At 43.6% G+C, this 15,394-nt stretch overlaps 2 protein-coding genes and 1 long non-coding RNA gene across 4 annotated transcripts; all 3 read left to right on the forward strand.

Moving 5' to 3' along the window:
* Positions 1 to 189: 189 nt before the first annotated feature.
* Positions 190 to 9,238, forward strand: prickle3 (prickle homolog 3). 2 transcript variants are annotated; one of them, XM_088363059.1, is made up of 11 exons: positions 190 to 445; positions 3,129 to 3,208; positions 4,957 to 5,140; positions 5,330 to 5,443; positions 5,715 to 5,852; positions 6,176 to 6,379; positions 6,783 to 6,969; positions 7,082 to 7,381; positions 7,653 to 7,949; positions 8,019 to 8,363; positions 8,576 to 9,238. In XM_088363059.1, exons 1-11 carry the CDS (start codon positions 404 to 406, stop codon positions 8,992 to 8,994), a joined length of 2,310 nt encoding a protein of 769 aa, XP_088219185.1. In that variant the 5' UTR covers positions 190 to 403; the 3' UTR covers positions 8,995 to 9,238. The 2 variants fall into 2 exon arrangements, with proteins under 2 accessions (XP_088219185.1, XP_088219177.1); XM_088363051.1 differs by having other exon boundaries at positions 191 to 445; positions 3,126 to 3,208.
* A 239-nt stretch (positions 9,239 to 9,477) lies between these two features.
* Positions 9,478 to 12,911, forward strand: LOC148401832 (protein FAM110A-like). Its single transcript, XM_088363091.1, has 3 exons — positions 9,478 to 9,648; positions 10,435 to 11,002; positions 11,160 to 12,911. The coding sequence occupies exons 2-3, from the start codon at positions 10,538 to 10,540 to the stop codon at positions 11,823 to 11,825; spliced, it is 1,131 nt and encodes a 376-aa protein (XP_088219217.1). The 5' UTR covers positions 9,478 to 9,648; positions 10,435 to 10,537; the 3' UTR covers positions 11,826 to 12,911.
* A 1,065-nt stretch (positions 12,912 to 13,976) lies between these two features.
* On the forward strand, positions 13,977 to 15,299 carry LOC148401833 (uncharacterized). Its single transcript, XR_015854600.1, has 3 exons — positions 13,977 to 14,204; positions 14,500 to 14,620; positions 14,697 to 15,299. It is a non-coding gene; the product is annotated as an uncharacterized LOC148401833 (long non-coding RNA).
* The last annotated feature ends 95 nt before the right edge of the window (positions 15,300 to 15,394 follow it).

A 15,394-nucleotide genomic window follows, 5' to 3' on the forward strand; every position in this document is an offset into this window, starting at 1 on the left:
CATCTACCGGTAATTATGGGGTCAAACTTTCAAAATAAAACCTATATTCATGTCAAAGCACACAACAAAATAGTCTAGTTTGTCTATGAAAAGTCGAAATTTCAAGTTAAAATGAAATTTTTTGCGTGAGAACTTCCCTTAATTGAGTTTCTTTGCGTAGTTATTAAAACTCGTTGTGGCCAATTTGACTTTGAAAGGCAGAAAGTAATCCGTCTCTTCTGAGACACCGGAGCTTATTAGTTGCAGAAGTAGTTAGCGTGGAGGCGTTCTGTGTCTTCGAGGTAGTTTGGTGGCAACATCATGTAGTTTATCACACAAACTAAAAATTGAGGCGATCGTGTTTAACCTTTGTCTTCGTTTGGCTGGATTTTCGACTGTGATTTTTTAAATACACACCTTTGTCATGTTTCTACGCGGGTCAAAACAGCGACGATCCAACTACTCGGTAAGTGTCTCATGTCGATACTTCTCATTCACCTCAATCTGAAATATGATTCCGCATTTATGTTTTTATTTCATTGTCTTAAATACTTCTAACTTCCCGTTGACATTTGAAACTCGACGGAAAGTCCTAAAGTTTCCCTGAACTTTCTCCTCTACAGTCACCTGGCTTTTGTTTTTCTTTGTATCAAATCACCAATTAAAAAAAAAAAAAAAGAGAGAGAGAGAGAGAGAAAATGTGGGAAGCAAAATAAAAGTTTCTTTCGTGTTGATTTGCCATACTTTGTCTCAGAGAGTTCCACATTCTTTGTGACTTGGGTCATTTTGGGGAGTCAAGGTGAGTTTGGAGAGGGGCAATGACGTCACAGCCTCCTGGCGGAGCAGGTTGGTATAATGCAGATGAAATATGACCTTTTCAAAGTGTTGATTTTAACAATAGCCGCCAGAATGTTCCCGGTTACAGACAGTGATTGAATGCTGACTTATTGACTTGAGCTGAAAACTGATAAAAACGTGGAGTGATTGGGGGTGTGCCCCCAGGAATACCCCAAAAGATTGAGTCTTGTTTATTATTTGTACTCTTGAATTTATTGTTGTTAAAATCAAAATTAATCGAACAACCATCCGCACTCACACCTATCGGCAATTTGGAGTGCGGTCTACCATGCATGTTTTGGGAATGTGGGGTGGAAACCGGAGCTCCTATCTCAAAGTCACCACTGTGCTTTGGTGGAAAACAAGTCAGAGATGATAATATTTTTATTCTTCTTTTCTGTGTGGTGTGTCAATTCTTAATTATAGTATATGCTGTGGTCCGCTTTAAAAATAGACCGTAGGCCAAAAATGTCCCCGCGCTGTAGTTTGGACACCGATGCATTAAATTGTGCAAGTGCTTCTAACGGTTCTCACAACCAGGTAAGATGACATGCCGCTTTTGTGTAAGTCATTCAATTAGTACAACTTAAGCAGTCCAGACACCTGTTCTTCACTGATCCATACAATAACTACCCTTGTATATGAATGAACTGCATCAATATTTAACGCAACGCTCCCATCCTCTCTAGAAAAGGACTTCGGACTCACCTTGAACCAAGTTGTGGCTAAAATGTTTGTTTTCAAGATATTTGTAGTCAATGATACAATACAACCTTATTTATCTAGTGTATTTTACAACAGCTGCACCTGCAAAAATTGCTTTGCATCTAACAAAATAAGATAGTGAAAACAGTAAATTAAAACACAAATTATTATAGAGTAGTAATAATATATAAAGTAGGCACCATGTTGGGTTGAAAACCAAAGAATAAAAATGCATGGTCGTGACTTAAGTGACACGGGTGTTATTCCATTTCATTGTCACAGCGTCACCATCGTGCAGTCCAATCACACATCAAACACTGAGCGGCAGCCAAATAAACTGTAATCAAGTTCGAGCTGACTTAAATCAAAGCAACGCAAACCCGTCAGCGACGGCAAACAGGTCATTGTGCGCACTCGTCGGAAAATGACAATACACAGGTGTTCATTTCATCTGCCGGCTCTCAATGGCACGTCAGCCAAAAAGCCTCTGGTGTCCTGTTGTCAACGGAGGTTGGCCGCAATTTCCAAAGGTGTTTTGATCCCGCGGCTATTTACTCCCATTCCTGCTCGTAGTAATGATAAAGTAGGTGTACGTACACGCGCTTTGCCTTTTGTCCTTCCCTAGCTCAGTTTTCATGTCAGCATTACGAAATAACAGCTGTCACCAGCTCTACTTGCCTGGACGTGTATCCAACTCGAGCCAAGATAGAACACATACAAAAAGAATATCGGAATACAGCGTGCATTGTTTTCCTGACTGACTTATACATAACCGAGATATAAAAGCACCACTTTCCCATACTATTTTGATGTGGTTTGATAAAAGAAAATGTATCGTAAACAATGGCAGACCTTGTATGTATATGTTTTGATCAAATGGAAATATTTCACAAAATTAGCAATGTTGCAAGTGGAAAAACACTGATCAGAGTGATTTTATTGCTCGATTTATTGCTCTGAACTGCGTACACTGGCGATAGGATGGTTGCTCAAATTGAATCGGAGGAAAAGAAAGTGGAGGCCTCACTCAGAGGGAAAGGGTGCAGCTCTCATCCTGTGCCTGCTTCCTTCCGGCTAGCTCCAGAACCAGCAGCAGGCTTGGAGTCCACACACACACACACACTCACACACACTCTTTATTAGCACATTTGCTTTTGTATAGGACACACAAGGGTCCTCATTCACAAATGGTGTGTATGGAGAAATTTGTGCTAAAATTGTTCATATGAACATTTGACGCATAAATCTTATTATGGTTCATCAGTATTTTCTGTCTTGAATTTGTTCTTAAATGTATAACCATAATGATCAAACGCGGGAGCATACTAATTAGATTACTCAATGTATTTAAAAACCATGAAATGGACGCTCTTAAATCTTATGTTCGGAGGATGGATGGGTGGATTGATGGATGGGTATTGTCACATGCCAGACTCAGGCTGCATGTCTACACCAGTGCTCATATAATAATGCAAGACCGACGCTTTTCCTACACATCGTGTGGAAAATAGGAGTAGCTGCTCTTGTGTCCGGTGTCGTCTATCCAGAGCTAGTCTGCTCTACTTGCGGTGGGCAATGATGTGAGCTGAGCTTCTTCTTTCCAGCAGAAGGAAGAAGATCCAGACAGAGGGCAACCCTGCATGCGCTGTGGAGACCAGTGCCCCGGCTTCCGCGTCCACGGATGGAGGTATGAGCGGAAGGAGCCTCCACATCGTGATGTTGTGTGTGTCTTGGCAGGATTTTTTTTTTTTCTCAGTCAGGAGGTCACAGTTGCTCCCTGTGCTTTTCGTTCCTGGAGAGGGTCGCAATGTTTCATCAGAGCGACAAGGGGCCATATACAACCACAAACGTCTTAACAAGATGTCACTTTAACTATGTGCAAAATACATGTTCATTTTTCATCATATATTTCTCAATGCATGTATAAAAGATCCAGGATTCAACAGGGCACATTATTTGATTAAGAAAAAATATGCTCTGTTGAAAGCTTGTAGGACTTGCCAAAAGTACCTTTGACGAGGTGGGTGTAAACTAGCAGTCTGTTACCCCTTTTCATCACCTGGCGGACGGTGGCCGTGGGATTTCCAGCTGTTTCCTTACACCCATTGCACATGCGTGTCCTGTTTTGCTAACAAGGACATGCTGTATGGTCCGGTTCATGTTCTGCCAAGAACGACTACAGTGGTACCTTGAGATACGATTTTAATTTCTACTGTGATCAAGCTTGCAATGCAAAACACTCTCATATTAAATCTATTGAAATTAATGGATTCGTCCCAGCCTCCCCAAAAAATTAAAAAAAATATTCTAATGTGTAGTCTAATGTGCTTTCTCCGCAGATTGACAAATGCCAAAAACATCCTTCACAAATCCTGTCTGATCCGTAGATCTAACATATGGCAAAACTTCTTCCCAACGATGCGCCAATATTTTAGGCAAAATTTTACAATCACAATTTAAAAGTAAGGTTGGCCTATAAGATGAGCACTTTAAGGGGTTATGAACCTTTTTGGGGAGCAAAGTTATACAAGCCTGGTTCAGAGTATTCAGAAGAGACCCTTTGTAAAAGAGTGTGTACATGCTGGCAAAAATTTGGCTTGGCGGGCCATCTTACAGCGTATTTTATTAGCAGCGGAATGAATAAATGAAAATAGTCCGAATTGAAGTCGTGGTGCTTTTGTGTAGTTGTTAGTATGTGCCGGGATAAATTTATGCCAACTTGAGTCACAAGTACCAGCTGGCAGCTTCTTACACAACAACAGAGATGAACATGCTATACTTTTTTGCCACACGCTCGCCCCCGCACAACATAGCACTCCTCTGTCTGCTCACAAATGAGCCCTCCCGCCTGGCGACAGATGTGGAGTCCAAGGACAAGGCTGAGAGGGAGATTACGGCTCCCATCTTTTCTCCTCTGGCTTAGGCCACTGACCTCATTTCCCGCCTGTTTGGGACACAAACGAAGAGACTTTTTGCCATTAACGCAAGTGGATTGTTGGTGGGAAAACAAGTTGTGATCTCTGCGCTTCACTTTTGTCCATGATGCGATTAAAGTTAAATTTAGTTGCAGTGCGTGAACGGTGAACTAAATCAACCTGTGCTAGATAATACAACGTAGCGTTGATTTGTCAATTTGTTATACAGAACAGCCACAAAAAAATCAACTATGTAGATAGATTCAGTGCTATGATTTTAAAAAAAAAAGAGAGAAAAAAATGTCTAATTTGAACATTTAAATCAAGGTGTCACACTCAAGGTTTGGGGGTCAGATACGGCCCACCACATCATTTTATGTGGCCCATGAAGACACATTTTGCATCGACTTTGTGTCATTACTAAAATTACAAATTGTCATCAATTTAAAAAAATAGAGACATTGCTAGCAATTTTATTACCATTTGTCTTTTTAAGATATTTGAACAATTGCGTCCACAGGAAGATCTGCGTGCACTGCAAGTGCGTGCGAGAGGAGCACGTCGTCCGCTCAATGCCGGGCCAGCTGGAGAAGATGATGACAAAGCTGGTGTCAGACTTCCAGAGGCACTCCATCTCAGACGACGACTCGGGCTGCGCCTCTGAGGAATACGCCTGGGTTCCGCCTGGCCTTAAGCCTGAGCAGGTGAGCCACCACTTTGACCCTCTTCAGAAACGCAAAACTTTGAACCAGAGGTACACCGATTAATCAGCAACTAATCGATTATCATGAATTATTTTTTATAACGAAACTTGTAATTGATTAAAATGTGATTCTTTGTGCTTGTGAATTCTCCAAAAAGTTTTTCTGTGACTATACCCATCTGTCTTGCAGGTTTACCAGTATTTTAGCAGCTTACCAGAGGACAGAGTGCCCTTTGTGAACAGTGTGGGAGAACGACACCGAATCAAACAGTTGCTGCACCAACTTCCTGCTCATGACAGTGAGGTAACGTTACTTTCTCACACAATTAACTTTCTCAAAAGAGACCTCAAAGAGCAGATGTCCGTGAAGGAAACTTTAGTTCCAGTTGGCTTAGTTATCATTCAAGTGTAAATAAAAGCTTTTTCGTTTGCTCAATTTTTGAGACATTTTTTTTAGATACTTTTTGTTTCACTTAGGAGTGTTTGAATTTCCAGGAGCTGTAGTACAGGTACATATATGTAAGATTGGAAACCTGAGGCATTTGATTTGTTGTTGTGAACATGTCATCTCACAGCCGCACTACTGCAGCGCACTAAGCGAGGAGGAGAAGAAGGAGTTGCGTTTGTTCAGCCAGCAGAGGAAACGAGACAACGTGGGCCGAGGCGTTGTCAGACTCTTCCCCGTCACCATGACTGGAGCCGTCTGCAAGCAGGTAGAGCAGCATTTTTATTTTATGCTCATACATACAAATTGGAGTAGCCTCAACCTTCCTGTCGGAGAAATATTGTGTATTTTAGATCACTATTTGAACAGCTCCCATTTCTTACTTTAATTCACTGCCTTGACATCTATTTATTTTATTCATCTGTTTGTATTTGCAAATGATCTCGTTTATATCCCGAAGAAATCAAAATGTCCCATCCACTACACATGTGGGTACCATGTTGGTGACCTCTATTTTGTTGTTAGCTGTATTATTTTTGCATTAGCAATTCCACAATACCGGAGTCTCTGAGTGAAATATGTTTTTTTCAGTGTGACAGAAAGATCAATGGCGGCGATATCGCCGTGTTCGCCAGTCGGGCGGGAAAGGGCACTTGTTGGCACCCTCAGTGTTTTCAGTGCACCTGCTGCAACGAGCTGCTGGTCGACCTCATCTACTTCTACCACGATGGACGCATCTACTGCGGCCGCCATCACGCTGAGAGGCTCAAACCCCGATGTCAAGCGTGTGATGAGGTGATTACCATCAACCAATGAAAAAGGGAGGGTGCAAGCATCATTTGCAGTCAACTAAAATTGCAGTGGCAATTTGAAAAATAATTTCTAGAGCTCAGTAACTTTGAAAAATAATCTAATTGTGTTTTTCTTTTCCCTCGATATTGCTATTGGGATATAATATGCAATTATTTTTTTCAAGCTCTTCTTCCCTTGACATAGAATCTGTCAGAGTCAGAGAATAATTACTGCTGAGAGACTTGTTCAATTTTAAGCTCAGCAATGACTCTAAACCATTATGTCTGATATCTAATCATGTAGACTGCATTGAACTTTCACGGCCACATGCAAATTGAAAATCATTTCATTTTATTAACCCAAAGCTTATTTGTGCTCTGTTTGTGCCATGGTGTATCCATCCAAGATCATTTTTGCAGACGAATGCACAGAGGCGGAAGGAAGGTTCTGGCACATGAAGCACTTCAGCTGTTTTGAGTGCGAGGCAGCACTGGGCGGTCAGCGTTACATCATGCGAGAGTGCCGGCCATATTGCTGCTCCTGCTATGAGTCCCTCTATGCAGAGTACTGTGACACCTGCGGAGAACAAATAGGTACCAGAACCAAAATGCTTAGAAAGTACTTTGAAACCTCAGCCAGTTGTTTGCTGGTCACAAATTCAGACAATGAGCCCATTTATCACGGAGAATCAAATTGTCATCGCAGGCATCGGCCAGAGCCAAATGACATACGAGGGTCAACGCTGGCACGCGGTGGAGTTTTGTTTCTGTTGCGCCCGTTGCCGTCTCCCTCTGCTGGGTCGCCCCTTCCTGCCCCGACGGGGGCTCATCTTCTGTTCCAGGGCCTGTTCGCTCGGAGAGGACCCCGATAACTCGGACTCTTGCGACTCGGCCCTCCAGAGCCGACCTCCGCAGCACAGAAACTGCGGGCCGGCCCGGCGGCACCAGCAACTGCACTGCGGCTCTCCATTACAACCAATAGAGGGCGTCAACCCCTGCATGAGTCGTAAGTAGTAAAGCTGAGCACGAAACTTGAAGCTGCGAGGAATATTTCATTGTAGCCTGACTTCGATCTTTCCCTACCTCTCTGCCCAAAAGAACAACTCAGCTTACGAATGCCGGACACCATGGCTGCTACATTGCAATTGATGTATTGCCATAAATGAAATCAGATGTTACCAGTTTGATGATTTTTGGGAATGTACAATCTCAGGCCTCGTGTTTGTTTGAGGTTAAACTGGTTCAAATTTTCATCATGCCCATGTTCTTTTACTTAGGGGTCAACTGCTCGACTCCAGTTGAAAATGGAGTTCCTTCCGCTGGTGGCTTTTGTCATCCAAGAGGTTCCTATTCACCTCTTCCCCACATCCATCAAGGGAATGGCCTCGGGCCCTCGTGGCCCCGCAACCTCCCACATTACACTCTGCTGTTGGATGACGGCGGGATGAAACCACCTCCTGATGGCCTTTTAAATGGACATTCTGTACAACCTCCCACAACTTTGTGTTCAAGAGGAACCTCGACCGGCCAAGACTGCAGGAACTGGGTGGAAAAGACCAATCAAGTCATGAAAGGTGATCATTGTCATCTTGTCATCAATTACAAATGTTTGCTTGAAGCCTCATCTGATTTTTCTCATCCAGACTCTGTCCAGACAATTACGACATCACATTCCGACACGTCTCCCGAACCACCTCCGCTACCTGTCAAGTACCGAGACATCTTACTGCAGGATTCATCCCCTTCAAACGCCCCCCAGCCAGAAGACAGATCCCCCAACTCGCCACCCCCGCTGTCTCGAAGTGGGACGGCGAGGGTCAGTTTCAGAGAACCAATCAGCAGCAGCTACTCAGTCGAGGAGGAAGAGGAGCCCGAAGAAGAGTTGCAAATAAATGACGACAGCTCTCAGGAGGACGAAGAGGTGGAAGGAGGCTTCAGAAGCAAGCTGTCGCTGCACCAAGGAATCCCACCACAGATGGATCCACTGGGTAAGAACACAGTTAAGTGTTAAGTGTGGGCACACCTTCCGGACCCACCCGTTGGTTATAAGGTGGAAATCTACAATACAGGGAGGACTTACAGAAACACTTTGAAAAATTGTTTTGCCTCTCCCACACATTTTAAACAAAAAATGTAAGTTTTCAAGACACACGTTAATTACTATATTCCTTAGGTTTTTGTGTTTTTTTATGTTGGCTAGACGGGTCACCTTACCAGCAACGCAGTCTGCGGCGGGGTTGGAGTCGTCGGCGCGTTTCATCCGACCACCCCTGCGTATCCACGAGCTCAGCCGGTCACTCGCGGGTCGAACGCCCTCAACTGGACACTGCGGAGGGGAGAGGAAGCGAAGCCTCTTCGCCGGTCCTGCGGTCCATCCGGCGCAAGCACGAAGATTCGTGTTCCACGTGCTCATCTTCATCAGACTCTGAGCAGGAGGGCTTCTTCCTGGGGCAGCCCATTCCTCTGCCGCCACAGCTGCGAAAAACTCAAGGTGAAAAAGACGAGGAGAAAAGAGAAGAAGAAGAGCCGCCTCGATGGGGACTGAGGGACAGTTTCAGGCGCAGACGTGCTCACGGTCTCAGTGCTAAAGACAAAGATAAAAATTGCTCAGTCTCTTGACCCAAACATCAAAATGCACGGCCTCCTCACACTTCTGAGGTTCAGGGTTGGAATCTGCGTGAAGTTTGAATGTTAGCCTGACTACTCAAAAAAAAAAAAAAAGCCATGCAAGTCTTCAGAAAAGGCATCTACAGCTTTTTTGGGGGGGGGAAATCTGTTTCTGTGATTTTTCTATGAAAGGTATACTGTATATTTGTGTAAAATACGCATTTTTTTGCATTAAATTACTGACATAAACTGCCAATTCCACACGCAAATGTGTAGTTTATTTGCAGGAAATGGTTATGATACCAGGGCAGCACCACCGTGCACTGGTCAGCATGTCCGCCTCACAGTTCAGAGGGTGCGGGTTCGATTCCACCTCTGTGCGGAGAAATCAATTTCATGAAAGGCAATCTTATCGAGTTGCAACGTAAGTTGACAACCGGTGGCGTAAAAAAAAAATCCTACGTGATTTTTTCTGGCTTTTATTTGGAATGGACCAATCAGCAAGAAAGAGGCGGTGCCTGAGCCGGCCCATTAGAGTTGTCGCACAGGTTTGACTAGTGGTGCTTTCAAATGTTTGGTCCCTTGTTTAATTTCTCCGAAATAGGTCGTACGACGACAGCACGAGCGGGAGCGAAGACCAACAACGTTCAACTTTCTTTAGTCCAGGTGAGGACTTGCTTTTTATTTTTCTAAACCTCTCGTCTGTTGTGTTTTGGGCGTTGAAGAAATTGTTGAGTTGCTGCAAGCCTACGCATGCCCAAGACTTCAACACATGTGGGACTTTTTTTTCAATAATCTTTCCTTGTTTACATGTCCTTATGTGAGACTTTGTTCCTTTCCTTTGATGGCTCTTGATATGAATTATTAGATCGACTTTACTTGACGTGTGTGAGGCAATGAGATGACAGTTGTTGAACTGTAGAGGTGAATGTAAAAGTGTAAAACTTTGTGACTGGGTTTAAAATCATACAGCTCCCGCAGAGGATCTGGCATGGTAACAATGTGCAGAATACGAGTGGCAAGAAGCAGATTAGTTTATTTTTTGAAATCCCACCGAGCATTTGAAGAAGCGGGGAGGAAGCACCTTTGGTGTCTTCATTCACCTGGTCACCGGGAGAGGCTTCAGGTGTGCCCGGTGTTTTTGCCCCTCCAGGTTATTAGCTAGCAAAAGTTAGCTAGCTTCCTTTTACCTATGCTGCACCAATTTTTAGGTTTTACAAATAAAATTTCCATCCATTTAAAGTACCATGTTGTAAAAGCGCTCTATAAGTGAAGATGTAAACAATTTTGGGGAGTGTAACACCTTTTTTGATAGCTTGGTTGGTTTTGCAACTTGTGCTTCTTTATATTAGAATTTGAGCTTGGACTCGCACCAAAAATCCCTGTTCCCTTATGTGACAGCAATGAATAAGTTCAGGTTGGATTTGGTTCCATTTGGTCTCTCTTGCACAGGTCACCAACAGAGCGGTTCTGACAATGAACCAGCCCAACAAAAAGAGGAAAACCCAATTTATCCTCTAAAACCAGTTCCGGCTGTAATCTGGAAGCAAAGAAAATGCCAGTGGAGGCCATCAAACAATCGGCGAGGCCCAGCGCATCTGCAACATTTCCTCGCCTGCGGCCCAAGCGCCCGGTGGGTCCCGAATTCTACCGGCAAAGTCCGCCCTCGGCCGCTCGACCCAAGCAGAGTGCTGTCGAGAGGCTGGAAGCGGACAAGGCCAAGTACGTCAAAAGCCAGGTGGCACTGTCCAAGCAACAGCCCGTCAGGTCTCCTGACGTGCGCAAGGCTCTGCTCAGCCCCGTCGCCACCACTCTCCGGCCCGCGAAGAAGACCCCCAGCCAGCCAAAAAGCAAGCCAGAGGCCGTCCAGCTGGACCTGGAACATCTGAGCAGCCTGATAAGTGATGTGAGCGACGGGCCCACTCCGATTGCTAGCGCAGACTCTGTTGACTCCTCTCCACTGCTGAAAAAACCCACGCCAGGGCTGCCGTCTCAGCCTCACGACTCCAGTCCCGCCAAGGTGACCAATTCAGCTTTATTCACAGAGCATTTAAACAACAGTCTTATTCACTTTTGTGCCAAACGCTTTTGACATGATGTGGAATAAATATTCAATGACCATGACTGAGAAAATGAGCGCAGCTGTTTCAAGAACTCATGGTCACCTCTTCTACTAGGTGAGACTGAAGGCGGCAGGCTGGGTGGAAAGTCCGGGATCTCCTACTGCGGGGACGGTGCGCCGAGTGGACGTTATACCCCAAGCCAGCCCTTCGAGGACACCTCGCAGGCCGCCGCTGTTCCTCCCCCAGCCGCTTCAGCCACTCCTGCTACACCCCCAGTTTCCCCTCCGCCCGACTATTTCGCACCTCCTCCTTCGCGCAAAGGCCACTCCATCTCCTCTGAAACCTGTCGTCGCCACGCCTAGGCAGGATAACCCTGCTAGCTCTCCGCTTCCCGTCTTCCTGGGTTTGCCTCCTCCGTCTCCAGCCGTCACCCCTCTATCCGTCTCCCCCCGCAGCAGGAAACGTCCGTCTCTGACCCGCTCCAAATCGGACATGAGCGAGCAATTTTCCCGAGCCGGGACGGAGCTAGAACGCTTCTTCAACCTGTGTGGTTTGGACCCCGCAGAGCTACAAGACTTTTCCGGAGCCGCTTCTGACATGGTGTCTCTGGCCCGATTTCGGAGCGTCAGCGCTCCGGGGTCGGAGTGCGCCGGTTCTGGCGGGCCCGATGAAGACGGCGATGACGAGGAGGATGACGAACGCGTTCCCTACGGCGTGTCGGTCATTGAGAGGAACGCCAGGGTGATCAAATGGCTTTATGGGTTGCGACAGGCAAAGTGAGTGCATCCCTTTCCCACTGGGGTTGCAAACGGGTGGAACATTTCTGGCAAATTCCCACAAGGAATGTTGGAAAGTTTCTGTGGCAAATGATGGCAATGAACTAGAAATTGAGACTTTTTTTTTCAGGCACCACACTTGACCTGAGGTTAGTCAGCATCCACCCAATAGTTCTGAGGTCAGCGCTTTGAATCCGAGGGTCCTGTTTGCATGTCAGATGGAATACCAATGCATGGCATTACTCCGGGTACTCCAGCTTCACACCATATTCTGAAATCGTCCATCTCGGGTTATTTGAAGACTCTAAATTAATGGTGTCCAAAGTGAATAGAAATGAACCATTAAAAAAGGGTATTTAAGTTATTTTAATTCTTGCTTTATTTCCATTAATTCACATTATTTTCCACAGAAAAAGACCAACTTTGCAAATTTCCACAGAAAAAGAGCAACTTTGCAAATCTCTAGAATTTTGCAGCCCTACATTCTATGGATGAAATTTTGAACGTTGAAGCACTGGAAAGTTAGAAAGAGGTAAGCTAATATTGCCGTTCAATGCAAAATTCAGTGGACATGTTGAAGGCAGCCATTTTGGGGGTGGGAGGGCCTGCTAATGGCTTCATTTGTAACTTGTTTTGTTTTTGGATGACTGGTGATCATCTCTATTGGCTTTGAAATAGCAGCGGACAAATGGCCAAAGTCACAGTTGTTAATTCTTATTTTTTCTATGACGAGCTTGTGAATTCTATTAAACTGCTTTTAAGTTTAATTAGGTTGCTGTTGCAAAACACAACTGATTATTTCTTGGTGATTATTTTGCATGGACAATCGCGACACTTTATTTATATAGTTGTAATTTACAGATTGCTCATTTGGACATCGGTGTTCTAAATGGTACGATTAAAAATCTTTTTTTTTTTTTTTTTTTTTTTTTTTAATCTAATCAATCTTGGCCCTGTTCAGATATTTAATCTTGTTAAATGCTGAATGTGCAGGATCCTAACTCTCAAACCGCTGCGAAGGCAGTTTGGTGCATCAGTGTTGAGTTTTAGAATGGCAACTTGTGAAATAAACAGTTGAACTCTGAAAGTGTAGTTGCTGTTGTTTTTTTTTTTTTTTTTTTAAATACATTCTCCAACTCCTATTAGTCACATGAGATTACCTGGTGGTCTAACATTATTACTTTCAAGAAAATAGTCAATTTAAAGTTACTGTGCGAGGGTGAGTCATCCAAGAAAAGTCAAAGCTGAAACAAAATGTGCATCCAGTAGAAAGTCGCACTTGCAACTTACTCAAGTCAATAAGAAGCTTAGTAACAATAGAAATGCTGCCACGCACTTACGTAGGCAGACAATGTAATGCTCCTCGCTGGTTTCTATTCTAGCCTGTAAGAAAAAGGAGTAATATCAATGCTGTAGTGATGAGCTGCGATGTGTGTCCATGTACGTACAGTATAGCCACCTGTCTGTCTGCCAAAGCCTATGGCTGATTCTTTCAAAAGCATTTCTAAGGGATGTGGGAAAGAATGTCGCAGCTCATGTGAGTCACCACCCGATGCCGAGAACGTGACTCATTCAAGGAGACATCTAACAGTGTTCTCTCTCCTCTTAAAAGTGTGACGCCTCAAGCCTGTTTGCTGTGACTCTGTTATGAGTTTAATGCTGCTGTGGCGGATCACTTTTTTTCTTCTTTAAAAAAAAGGCCTTGCGCTATTTCAATGCACTTCCAGCTTAGGTTTTCTCTAAAACTAAACAACTAAAAAACTAAAACAAATAGAATTACACTTTGTGTATTTCAAACAATCACATATCTGAACTTAGTCCACTAGTTTAATGCTAATGGGAAAATCACAAGTAGCATCTACTGTTTGTGGCAATGTGCTTTTTTTTATCCTCTCCAAAGAATGACTCATTTTGAGGAGTTGTGAAAGTCCCCTTTGGTCCCGTTTATATTCTTATGTATGCGTTATACTGTCCCCCAGTGGCCAAGTTGCACACAACACTAGGAGCAGCACAATGACCATTAAATCGAAGCAAAATGTGGGGCAAAAAATAAATTAATTCTTTACAATTGACGTAATTATCATTATTCCATGTTTTTAGAATATTTTATAGGGACATTTTTCCCCATGATGCTATTGCTGGCAATTATTTTTTCTTTCAACAGATCAGAAGCTCCGTTTGTCAACAGAAACGCAGAGCAGCCGACTAATGTGACGACTTCACATTCTTCACATTCACTTCACATCTCGACGCAAAATGCAACACAATGCAGAAGTCCATTTCGACGCCGAGACTAGACAAGCATGTTGTAAAGACGTCTTTGTAGTGTATACACACCAAGAGAGTGACCAGAGCAAAGAAGGCAGATGGAAAAAACAACTAGGTCAACTTTTGATATCCATACAAATGTTCAAAAACTGAGATTACTTATTTGGATTTGTATCTTTGTCTTGATAACCAAAATGTTTTCGGTGTTTTGACGTTATCTGACCTGACAGATATGCTACTTAAAATTAGTGTGCTTCGCTAACTCTTTTGTTGTCTTCACAATACTGTCTGATATGTCCTGTGGATTTATGCTTCATCTTCTTATGTCACAAATTTCAGGGGGTTCAGTTTGCTTGCTAACCCCTTCCCCAAAAAATTGATTGGACTTGTATATGGTATGTTCAATCCAGATGGACTTCCTGAGGTACAGTCCTTTCACTCCAAGGTTCTCGAGGGCCCTGATGAAAAACTGGCCCTCTGCCTTTCAAAGACCTTCTCCAATCTGCTCTTCCCAAGGGACAGTCAACTACAGTAGGGCCACTTGCCTTGATGTTTCTGACACCAGTCTGAAGGGCGTGCTTTGCAAGACCCACTTTCTGCTTTCCAGGCCACAAGATATGTTCCAGTGATCCAATCCTTTCTGGCAGAGCTGCCCAGCGGAGGAGACTTTGCTGGACTTGGGAAGACATTGAAGACCGACTGAATGAGGAATTTGATTAAGAGTCATTATATTTTAAATATGTATGAGTCAATAAACTGTATGGAGGAGTCAATATATGTAAAATATCTCAATGTGGGGAATTATATTGGGACATTTGGAAGTGTTCCAGTTTAACAGTTTGGTAGTCCTGAATGCTCAGTTTGAAGTTTTTGTTTTTGGTTTTTTTTTTAAAATCAGTCATGCAATGTGGTGAATTTGTAGGAAGAAGATAAATTTGTAGGAATTGGGTCATGGAAATGTTGGAAAGACTCACATTGGTTGAGAAATATAAAAGTCCGTGAATACGTAAAATGTCAGCACTGTTACGCGAATGTTGTCATGGAAAATGTGGAATAATGGAAAGTGGGACTTTGTGAAATGTGGAAACATAGTTTCCAATGCTGAACGGAATATTTGGAATTTGGAAATTGTTTGAATAACTTCAGTAAGTTGTGAAATATGGAAACGTGAGATTATTATACAGAACGTGTCCATTCTTTTGATTGTTTTTTTTTCAGGGTTGATGTGGAATTGTACTTTTAAAAGTATCCATCCATCCATCCATTCTGAAAGGCTTAAATTCCAAATGTACGCGTGCGCGTGTC

The sequence above is a fragment of the Syngnathus floridae genome, chromosome 2 (assembly GCF_059516105.1).
Source record: "Syngnathus floridae isolate MCC-2025c chromosome 2, RoL_Sflo_1.0, whole genome shotgun sequence".
In the NCBI taxonomy this organism is placed as follows: domain Eukaryota; kingdom Metazoa; phylum Chordata; class Actinopteri; order Syngnathiformes; family Syngnathidae; genus Syngnathus; species Syngnathus floridae.